General features: G+C 36.2%; 1 protein-coding gene across 19 annotated transcripts in view; it reads left to right on the plus strand.

Annotated features, from left to right (window-relative positions):
• MBTD1 (mbt domain containing 1) overlaps positions 1–12,092 on the plus strand; it is a 69,039-nt gene that overhangs the window by 23,385 nt on the left and 33,562 nt on the right. For 10 of the 19 annotated variants that reach the window (XR_005023642.2, XR_005023643.2, XM_057501332.1 and 7 more), the window contains 2 exons: positions 4,868–5,120; positions 11,939–12,078. Coding sequence is in view for 17 of the 19 variants with exons in the window: in XM_057501332.1 (XP_057357315.1) it covers positions 4,889–5,120; positions 11,939–12,078 (372 nt within the window). In the remaining 2 variants the exon portion in view is untranslated. The remainder of the gene's footprint in view (positions 1–4,867; positions 5,121–11,938; positions 12,079–12,092) is intronic. The other 9 variants (XM_036879879.2, XM_057501334.1, XM_036879888.2 and 6 more) reach the window with 4 other exon arrangements.

A 12,092-nucleotide genomic window follows, 5' to 3' on the forward strand; every position in this document is an offset into this window, starting at 1 on the left:
TCTATCTAATCTAATTAAAAATACGTACAACGTACTTGGCCACAAAAAGAGACTCAGTAAATTCAGAAAGATTGAAATCGTGCCAACCAGCTTCTCAGACCACAAAGGTATGAAACTAGAAATAAATTACACAAAGAAAGCAAAAAAGCCCACAAACACGAAGGCTTAACAACATGCTGCTAAATAATCAATAGATCAATGACCAAATAAAAACAGAGATCAAGCAATATATGGAGACAAATGAAAACAACAACTGAAAACTGCAAAACCTGTGCACCATAGCAGAGGAAAGTATATTACAATACAGGTGTACCTCAAGAAAGAAAAACAATCCCAAAAGACAAATCTAAACTCAAAATTAGTGAAACTAGAAAAAGAAGAACAAATAAGGCCCAAAGTCAGTAGAAGGAGGGACATAATAAAGATCAGAGCAGAAATAAATAAAATGGAGAAGAATAAAACAATAGCAGCAATGAAACCAGGAACTGGTTCTTCAAGAAAATAGACAAGTACATAAACCCTGTAGCCAGACTTATTAAGAAAAAAAGAGAGTGGATACACATAAACAGAATCAAATTACAAAGGAAAAATCACTATGGACACCACACACATACAAACAATTATTAGAAAATATATGTGAAAAATTACATGCTAACAAATTGGATAACCTAGAAGAAATGGGGAAAACTTTCTAGAAATATACAACCTTCCAAGACTGACCTAGGAAGAAACATAAAATCTAAAAAAAATCAATTGCCGGCAGTGAAATTGAACTGGTAATAATAAAAAAACTACCTAAAAATGAAACCTCTGGACCAGATGGCTTCACCGCTGAATTTTATCAAAACATTAGTGAAGACCTAATACCCATCCTCCTTAACGTTTTCCAAAAAATAGAAGAGATGGGAATACTTCCAAACTCATTCTATGAGGCCAGCATCACTCTAATACCAAAACCAGACAAAGACACCACAAAAAAAGAAAGTTACAGACCAGTATCCCTGATGAACATAGATGCAAAAATTCTCAACAAAATACTAGCAAACCAAATTCAAAAAAACATCATAAAGATTATGCATCATGACCAAGTAGGATTTACTCCAGGGATGCAAGGGTGGTACAATATTCAAAAATCCATCAACATCATGCACCACATCAACAACAAGGACAAAAATCACATGATCATCTCAATAGATGCTGAAAAAGCATTCAACAGAATTCAACATCCATTCATGATAAAAACACTCAAAATGGGTATAGAGGGCAAGTACCTCAACATCATAAAGGCCATATATGACAAACCCACAGCCAACATCATGCTTAACAGTGAGAAGCTGAAAGCCTTTCCTTTAAGATCGAGAACAAGACAAGAATGCCCACTCTCCCCACTTTTACTCAACGTAGTTCTGGGGGTCCTAGCCATGGCAATCAGACAACACAAAGATATAAAAGCCATCCAGATTGGTAAGTAAGAAGTGAAACTGTCACTGTTTGTAAATGACGTGATATTGTACATAAAAAGCCCTAAAGAATCCACTCCAAAACTACTAGAACTAATACCTAAATCCAGCAAAGTTGTAATGTACAAAATTAATACACAGAAATCTGTTGCATTCCTGTACACTAACAATGAGCTAGGAGAAAGAGAAATCAGGAAAACAATTCCACTCACAATTGTGTCAAAAAAAATTAAATACCTAGGAATAAACCTAACCAAGGAAGTGAAAGACCTATACCCTGAAAACTGCAGGACACTCATGAGAGAAATTAAAGAAGATACCAATAAATGGAAACACATCCTGTGCTCATGGATAGGAAGAATTAATACAGTCAAAATGGTCATCCTGCCTAAAGCAATCTACAGATTCAATGCAATTCCTATAAAAATACCAACAGCATTCTTCAACAAATTAGAGAAAATCATTCTAAATTCATAAGGAACCATAAAAGACTCTGAATAGCCAAAGCAATCCTGAGAAGGAAGAATAAAGCTGGGGGATTACGCTCCCAAACTTCAAGCTCTACTACAAAGCCACAGTAATCAAGACAATTTGGTACTGGCACAAGAACAGAACCATAGTCCAATGGAACAGACCAGAGAGCCCAGATATAAACCCAAGCATATATGGCCAATTCATATACGATAAAGGAGCCATGGATATACAATGGGGAAATGACAGTCTCTTCAACAACTTGTGTTGGCAAAACTAGACAGCTACATGTAAGAGACTGCAACTGGATTATTGTCTAACCCCAAACACAAAAGTAAACTCAAAATGGATCAAAGACCTGAATGTAAGTCATGAAACCATAAAACTCTTAGAGGAAAGCATAGGCAAAAATCTCTTGAATTTAAACATGAACAACTTTTTCCTGAATGCATCTTCTCGGGCAAGGAAACAAAATAAAAAATGAGTAAGTGGGACTGCATCAAGCTAGAAAGCTTCTGTACAGCAAAGGACACCATTAACAGAACAAAAGGACATCCTATGGTATGGGAGAATATATTTGTAAATGACATAACCGACAAGGGGTTAACACTCAAAATATATAAAGAGACTCACTCGCCTCAACCCCCAAAAAGCAAATAACCCTATTAAAAAATGGGCAGAGGATATGAACAGACAGTTCTCCAAAGAAGAAATTCAGATGGCCAACAGGCACATGAAACGATGCTCCACATTGCTAATTATCAGGGAAATGCAAATTAAAACCACAGTGAGATATCACCTCACACCAGTTAGCATGGCCAATAGAGAAAAAACTAGGAACAACAAATGCTGGCAAGGATGCGGAGAAAGGGGAACCCTCCTACGCTGCTGGTGGGAGTGTAAATTAGTTCAACCACTATGGAAAGCAGTATGGAGATTCCTCCAAAAACTGAAATAGCAATACCATTTGACTCGGGAATTCCACTCCTAGGAATTTATTTACCCAAAGAATACAAGTTCTCAGATTCAAAATGACATATGCAACCCCCTATGTTTATTGCAGTACTATTTTCAATACCAAGATATGGAAGCAACCTAAGTGTCCATCAGTAGATGAGTAGATAAAGAAGAGGTGGTATATGTACACAATGGAATACTATTCAACCATAAGAAAGAAACAAATCCTACCATTTGCAACAACATGGGTGGAGCTAGAGAGTATTATGCTCAGCGAAATAAGCCAGGCAGAGAAGGAGAAATACCAAATGATTTCCCTCATTTGTGGATCATAATGATGAAGCCAAACTGAAGGAACAAAACAGTCGCATACTCATAGACTCCAAGAAGGGACTAGTGGTTACCAAAGGGGAGGTGTTAGGGAGGGTTGGGTGGGAGGGAGGGAGAAGGGGATTGAGGGGTATTATCATTAGTACACATGGTTTGGGGGAGGTCATGGGGAAGACAGTGTAGCACAGAGAAGATAAGTAGTGACTCTGTGATATCTTAACTACACTGATGGACAATGACTTGAATGGGGTATGGGGTATGGGGGGGGCACTTATAATATGGGTGAATGTAGTAACCACAACATTTTTCGTGTGAAACCTTCATAAGAGTGTACATCAATGATACCTTAATTAAAAAATAATTTTTAAAACTATTTAAAAGAGTTCTTAAAAAAAAGTACTATAAAAAGTTGGATATAGAAACTGTGACTAAATAAAGGATTTAAAAGGTTGCAGGTTGTGGCAACATTATTAGAACGTGTTCTCATAGGTGCCTACCAAGGAGACTTCCCTAAGGAGTTTATTCATGTTGGTGTTTAGTATTGCCATTATATGGATTAAGAAACTAGTTTTGTTGCTTTCATAATTATACCTGATACAAGTGAGAATCAGTTTCCCATCTCAATAAACATACTAGCATACCCAAAATGACAGTTTATTCAACAAAAACTGAGAGATGCATTTGGATGGGTCTGTCTTTTCTATCTTTGGATAATAGATTTCAGCTTTGTTTTTGGTCATGTTAAGAAGTCAAACTAGCCAGAAAAGAAATTGTGCATAAAGCATAGGGTGATAGAAAAAAAATCTAACTAAAGCAGAAGAATAAAGAAAAGGTACCAAACTAAAGATATCTTTGTTTGATAGTTTTTCACTGTAAGTGTAACTTACTGCATGTATAGTGTTGGTTTGACTTTTTCATTTCAAGTATCATTTCAGTTTTTTCTCTTCGTTATTCTCACTAAACTTAGTGTTAGGATTTATTTCAGAAAAGATTGGAGTGGCAGTATTAGTTTGAGGGGATTTTTGGAGGAGCATATGACTAGCACTCACTGAAGATAATTTATGGTGCCTTTCCTTCGAAAGGAAATAATGTTTAGCTTGGGATATTGGAATTTTTTTAACCAGTGTTTGTGTTGAGGGAAAGAAATAATGTAGGGTTACATATGTAAGAATGTTAATCTTTTATAATTTTTGAAATCGTTAATATCTAAAACTTACCTTTATATTTAAAATGCTCAGTGAATCCCTCTATAACTCTTAGTGATTGATTTTTAAAAGCATCTGTGTATTTCCTGGATGCTCTATATTATAGAAATTCATGTTAGATAAAAGACAAATTAGGAAATCATGTTTTGTGTATTTCACCAATTTTTTTTTTTAATCATTTGATCTACTCTCCTTTTGTTTAGAGAAGTGCCACACCTAGTTTACGGGAAAACTTAAATTACGTGATGATGATCTGATTCCCATTCAGTGTTCTTTCCATTACTACCGTTATTCTTATGAGCTAAGATGGTAGCTAATGGATTTGTGCCTCTAAAAGCGGAGGGCTCCATTCTGGTGCAAAGGTTTAGCTTTCATGATAAAACTATCATTTCTTAATGCTAGTTTTTCATTATTCAAATCTTATTTACCAAAATTTGAACTAAGTCTTTTCAGGGGTGTATATGAATGCTGTGTCATGTGCTGCTGATTTCTTCTAAGACTGAACATTCTTCCCAATACGAAAGGAGAAGAGACTCATTCGGGATGTTTGACGGTTATGACAGCTGCAGTGAGGACACAAGTAGCAGCTCCAGCTCTGAGGAGAGTGAAGAAGAAGTCGCTCCTTTACCTTCTAATCTCCCGATCATCAAAAACAATGGACAAGTCTACACATACCCCGATGGTAAATCTGGCATGGGTAAGTATTTACCCATTTACAGCCTTCACCTGTTACACAGCTTTAGGTTTGAGAGTATGTTTTGATTCCATTTCTTCAGTCTTTTCCCTTTCTTAGAATTTTTAAAGGGCAACTTGAAGAAACAGTCTAAAACTTATAGTTCTAGATAAGATCACTGGGTTTGTGTTTGATCTCTTTATTTTGCCTGCCTACCAACTTCTGGTGGAAAGCAAATAAAACAACATAAAAACAGAAGGCTGTTGAGAAACTTAATGTGGACATAAATCCAGTAACTAAATAATAAATCCCTATGGAACTGAACATGTGTAGGATCGTAGACTTAGGTGAAAGACTTGCAGGTAAGTCTCCCTCCTATTCAATAGTTCCCCATGTAAAGTTTTCTGTTTTAACACTTCCAGTGATAGGGTATTTTTAATAACGAAAATATTCTCCATATTGAACCAGAGTTATCCTTGCTCTAACTTTTGTCTTTTGGTCTTAATTTTGCCTTTTAAAAGTACACAGAATAATTCTAATCCCTGTTTGGTGACACCTCTTCATGCTAGAACATGCTTAGTAAACCTGGTTGCTTCAGTGATTTCCCAGTAGTATCACAGTTATTTACTTCATTAAATCCTGCTCACTTTCTTCTAGGAATACTTCCCCATTATGTGATAGTAGGGAGACAACTTGTCCAGATTTGTCCAAGACTGTCCTGGTTTTAGGACCACAAGTCTCACATCTGGAAAAGACCTCAGACAAATGTTTGGTCACCTCTGTGATTAGGGCAGAAGGTAGCCTTTGTCTCCCTTTTTCAGGACACAGTTTCTATTCATGTCACCAAAATTACTTCTTACTTTTTTGAATCTAGTACTGATTTTACAAATAATTGAAACCCTTTGGTCTTGACCACAGGAACTAAACCAACTTAAATCAGTCTTGTGCTTTTGCACCTATTTTTTTAAACCTCAAGGTGTAAGACCGTAACTCACTCTGTGTAACCTTTTTCTTACTAAATTTCAGTCTTAGAAAATTTTGATTCCTAATTCTGTTATCTAATGTTGAATGTAGTGTCATCTAATCCTGCACTTTTACGTCATTTGCAGATTTGATAATAGGTCCAATTCTAGTCTTTTTTATTAAAAAGTTGTACAGTTCAGGTTCTGGTACAGAACCTGCAGGCTATATCAAAAACTTCATATATCAAGACCTACTAGGTGTGGTCATCCAACCAGTTAAAATTGACCTGGATGCCTGACCCAGTAATTCCAGTCCTAGGAATTTACCTGAAGAAAACAAAATCCCTGATTCAAAAAGACATAAGCACCCCTATGTTTATCACAGCACTATTTACAGTAGCCAAGATGTGGAAGCAATGTAAGTGTCCATCAGTAGATGAATGGATAAAGAAGATGTGCATGTTCACAATGGAATATTATTCAGCCATAAAAAGAAAAGAAATCCTGCCATTTGCAACAACGTGGATGGAGATAGACGGTATTATGCTTAGTGAAATAAGACAGGCAGAGAAAGACAAATTTATCATACGATTTCACTTATTTGTGGGATATAAAAACAAAGCAAAACAAAAGGAACAAAACAGCATTAGACTCATAGACTCTGAGAAGTAACTAGTGGTTACCAAGGGGGAGGGGAATGAACAGGAATGGGGAGATGGGAAGAAGGACTGTTGAACCACTGTGATGCACATTTGGTAAAAAAATTTTTTTTAATTGATATAAGTGTTTCCTACTGAATTTTTACTCAATCATTACTGACAAAATTACATGAGAGATTTTATCAGGTGTGTTAACTCCTAATAGTATATACTCTTTCCATGGTTTAGTTACAACATACCAGTCTGGCAATCTTATCACAAAGGAAAATAAGGTTTATTGAAGCTTTATATATGTTAAACTCTGTTTTAAATACTAGAGATACAGAAGTGAACAATACAGAATGAAGTCCCTGCCCTGATGTAGCTTACATCCTAGAATGGGAATTCTAATTTTATATGTGTAATTCTTGACAAACATTTGCTATCCCCTTGGGGATCTATAACTGTTTTATCTAGGTGGTCACAACCCTTTTTAGTAATGTATTCTACAGTGTTCACAACAAAACCATTCGGTTTTTCACTCCTCTTAGACAGCCTAGTAAGTTTTTCCTACCCTTAGACAGCCTGGGAAGTTTAACCAGTAGGTTAAACTACAAATCCCTCAAGTTTAGCTGTTTGGGAAGAAATTTGCCATGTTACTTTGTTTTTGTTTTTCAACTTTATTGAGTGATTGATGGCTATAATTGTATATATTTTATGTGCACAGGGTAATGATTTTATATATATTGTGTAATGATTTATATATATATAATATTCCATTATAATGAATAATACATGGACACCACATTTTCTTTAGCCATCTTTCAGAGACATTTAGGTGTTTCCATTTATCTTGGCCATTGTAAATAATGCTGTGATGAACATGAAAGTCCAGATGTCTCTTTGAGATACTGATCTGTAGTAATCTAAATTTTGACGGAGGCACCAAGAATACACAATAGGGAAAGGATAGTCTCTTTAATAAATGGTGCTGGTAAAACAATATCCATATGCAAAAGAGTGAAAATTGGACCTCTGTTTTAACATTTATTCAACATGGATTAAAAATTGAAATGTTAAGACTTAAAACTATTAAACTCCCAGAAGAAAATACTGGGGGGAAAGCTCTTTAACATTGTTCTTGGCAATGATTTCTTGGGTAAGGGAACAAAAGCTAAAATAAACAAGTGGGATTACATCAAACTAAAAAATTCTCCATACCAGTGGAAACAATAAATTGAAAAGGCAGCCCACAGAATGGGAGAAAATATTTGCAAACCATATATCTTATAAAGGGTTAATATCCAAATTATATAAAGAACTCATACAACTCAGTAGCAAAATAGCAAATAATCCAAATGAAAAATGGGTCAGGGACCTGAATGGACATTTTTCCAAGTAAGACATAAAAATGGCCAATGTGAAATAGGTGATCAGCATTACAAATCATCAGAAATAACAAATCAAAACCACATGAGATACCACTTCACACCTGTTAGGATGGCTATTAATCAAAAAGATAAGAGAGAGCAAATACTGGTGAGGACGTGGAGAAGGGAGCCCTTATACACTGTTGTAGGAATATAAATTGGTGCAAGCACTATGGAAAATAGTGTGGAGTTCCTCAAAAAATTAAAAATAGGACTACCATGTGACCCAGCAGTCCCTATCCTGGATATATATCTGTTTTATCTTTTTGAACTTAAATTCTTGTGTTCCTTATTCTTCTAATTCTGCCTTTCAGATTATTGCCCATTATGCTAATTTACGAAAGAGGCTCAGCAGTAGAATTTTGTTTCCCTCTATAATCACTTAATAATAGGGCACCTACCTTAAGGTTTAGACCTATCCTTTCCTTCCTGTCCCTTGAACAGAACTTGAAAGTATCCTTGTATTGCCTATAACATTTTTTTCAGGAGTTGGCCCTTTGTAGGTCTCAGTCTTTTTTTATTACAATTTTTTTATTATGGTATTATTGATATACACTCTTATGAAGGTATCACATGAAAAAATAATGTGGTTACTACATTCACCCATATTATTAAGCTGCCCCCCCCATACCCATTGCAGTCACTGTCCATCAGTGTAGTAAGATGCCACAGAGTCACTACTTGTCTTCTCTGTGCCACACTGTCTTCCCTGTGACCCCACACATACCATGTGTACTAATCATAATACCCCAATCCCCTTCTCCCTCCCTCCCCGCCCACCCTCCTACACCCCTGCCCTTTGGTAACCACTAGTTCCTTCTTGGAGTCTGTGAGTCTGCTGCTGTTTTGTTCCTTCAGTTTTGCTTTGTTGTTATACTCCACAAATGAGGGAAATCATTTGGTACTTGTCTTTCTCTGCCTGGCTTATTTCACTGAACATAATACCCTCCAATTCCATCCATGTTGTTGCAAATGGTAGGATTTGTTTCTTTCTTATGGCTAAACAGTAATCCGTTGTGTGTATGTACCAACCACATCTTTATCCATTCATCTACTGATGGACACTTAGGTTGCTTCCATATCTTGGTATTGAAAATAGTACTGCAATAAACATAGGGGGTTGCATATGTCATTTTGAATCTGAGAACTTGTATTCTTTGGGTAAATTCCTAGGAGTGGAATTCCTGGGTCAAATTGTATTTCTATTTTTAGCTTTTTGAGGAACCTCCATATTGCTTTCCACAATGGTGGACCTGGTTTATATTCCCACCAGCAGTATAGGATGGTTCCCCTTTCTCAGCATCCTGGCCAGCATTTGCTGTTCTTAGTCTTTTCCATGCTGGCCATCCTAAGTGGTGTGAGTTGATACCTCATGTGGTTTTAATTTGCATTTCCCTGATAATTAGCCATGTGGAGCATCTTTTCATGTGCCTGATGGCCATCTGAATTTCTTCCTTGGAAAAGGGTCTGTTCATATCCTCTGCCCACTTTTTAATCGGGTTATTTGCTTTTTGGTTTTTGAGGCATGTGAGTTCTTTATATATTTTGGATGTTAACCCCTTGTTGGAAATGTCATCTACAAATACATTCTCCCATACTGTAGGATGCCTTTTTGTTCTGCTGATAGTGTCCTTTGCTGTACAGAAGCTTTTTAGCTTGATGCAGTCCCATTTGTTCATTTTTGCTTTTGTTTCCATTGCCCAAGGAGATGTGTTGAGGATAAAGTTGCCCATGTTTATATTCAGGAGATTTTTGCCTGTTTTCCCCTAAGAGTTTTATGGTTTCATGACTTACATTCAGGTCTTTGATCCAGTTCGAATTTACTTTTGTGTATGAGGTTAAACAATCCAGTTTCATTCTCTTGCATGTAGCTGTCCAGTTTGCCAACACCAGTTGAAGAGGCTGTCATTTCCCCATTGTACGTCCATGGCTCCTTTATTGTATATCAGTTGACTATATATGCTTGAGTTTATATCTGAACTCTAGTCTATTCCATCAGTCCATTGGTCTGTTCTTCTGCCAGCACCAAATTGTCTTGACTACTGTGGCTTTGTAGTAAAGCTTGAAGTCAGGGAGCACAGTTCCCCCAGCTTTATTCTTCCTTCTCAGAATTGCTTTGGCTATTTGGGGTCTTTGGTGGTTCCACATGAATTTTAGAACTATTTGCTCTAGTTCATTGAAGAATGCTGTTGGTATTTTTATAGGGATTGCGTTGAATCTGTAGATTACTTTAGGCAGGATGACCATTTTCACTATATTAATTCTTCCTATCCATGAGCACGGGATGTGTTTCCATTTATTGGTATCTTCTTTAATATCTCTCATGAGTGTCTTGTAGTTTTCAGGGTATAGGTCTTTCATTTCCTTGGTTAGGTTTATTCCTAAGTATTTTATTCTTCTTGATGCAATTGTGTATGGAATTGTTTTTCTGATTTCTCTTTCTGCTAGTTCATCGTTAGTGTATAGGAATGCCACAGATTTCTGTGTGTTAATTTTGTATCCTGCAACTTTGCTGAATTCAGATATTAGATCTAGTAATTTTAGAGTAGATCCTTTAGGGTTTTTTGTGTACAATGTCATGTCATCTGCAAACAGTAACAGTTTAACTTCTTCCTTACCAATCTGGATGCCTTTTATTTCTTTGTGCTGTCTGATTGTTGTGGCTAGGACCTCCAGAACTATGTTAAATAAAAGTGGGGAGAGTGGGCGTCCTTGTCTTGTTCCTGATCTTAAAGGAAAAGCTTTCAACTTCTCGCTGTTAAGTATGATGTTGGTCATGAGTTTGTCATATATGGCATTTATTATGTTGAGGTACTTGCCCTCTGTACCCATTTTGTTGAGAGTTTTTATCATGAATGGATGTTCAATTTTGTCTTATGCTTTATCAGCATCTGTTGAGATGATCATGTGATTTTTGTCCTTTCTGTTGATTTGGTTGATGGATTTTCTAATACTGTACCATACTTACATCCCTGGGATGAATCCCACTTGATCATGATGGATGATCTTTTTGATGTATTTTTTTAATTTGGTTTGCTAAAATTTGTTGAATAATTTTGCATCTATGTTCATCAGGATATTGGTCTGTAATTTTCTTTTTTTGTAGTGTCTTTGCCTGGTTTTGGTATTAGAGTGATGCTGGCCTTATAGAATGAGTTTGAAAGTATTCCCTCGTCTTGTACTTTTTGGAAAACTTTAAGGAAGATGGGTATTAGGTCTTCACTAAATGTCTTATAAAATTCAGCGATGAAGCCATGTGGTCCAGGGGGGGATTTTGTTCTTAGGTAGTTTTTTGATTACCAATTCAATTTCTTTGCTGGTCTGTTCAGATTTTCTGTTTATTCCTGGGTCAGCCTTGGAAGGTTGTATTTTTCTAGAATGTTGTCCATTTCTTATATCTTATTTAGGTCTCAATCTTTAGAGTATTTTAAAGGCTTGTGCTGCACTTTGCCTCAGTTGAATTACACTTCTTTAAATATTTTGTTTATAATCCCTTCAAATACTGGAGCTCATAGCATATAAGGAAATGCCTGGCACATGGTGAGTGCTAAGGGAATACCAGTTGAATGTGACCCATGTTTGTGTGTCTTTCAAACCTTGAACTCTGATCAGCCCTGTGCCCCTAGCCATGGTATCATACCATTTTCTTCTTTTATGTGGGCTTTTCTATCATTCATATAACAGAATAAATTTTTTATCTGTTGGAAAAATAATAATTAAAACTTCTAGATAACTGGAGAAATTATTAAATATTAGATAAAAATTGCTTTTACTATATGATTGTACACCATTGTTTTTGTTTTGTTAATTAGCTACCTGCGAAATGTGTGGGATGGTCGGCGTGCGAGATGCTTTTTACTCTAAAACAAAGCGTTTCTGCAGTGTTTCATGTTCAAGGAGTTACTCATCAAACTCCAAGAAGGCAAGCATTTTGGCCAGACTTCAGGTAACGGTACAGAAACCTTC

The sequence above is a fragment of the Manis pentadactyla genome, chromosome 4 (assembly GCF_030020395.1).
Source record: "Manis pentadactyla isolate mManPen7 chromosome 4, mManPen7.hap1, whole genome shotgun sequence".
Classification (NCBI taxonomy): Eukaryota; Metazoa; Chordata; class Mammalia; order Pholidota; family Manidae; genus Manis; species Manis pentadactyla.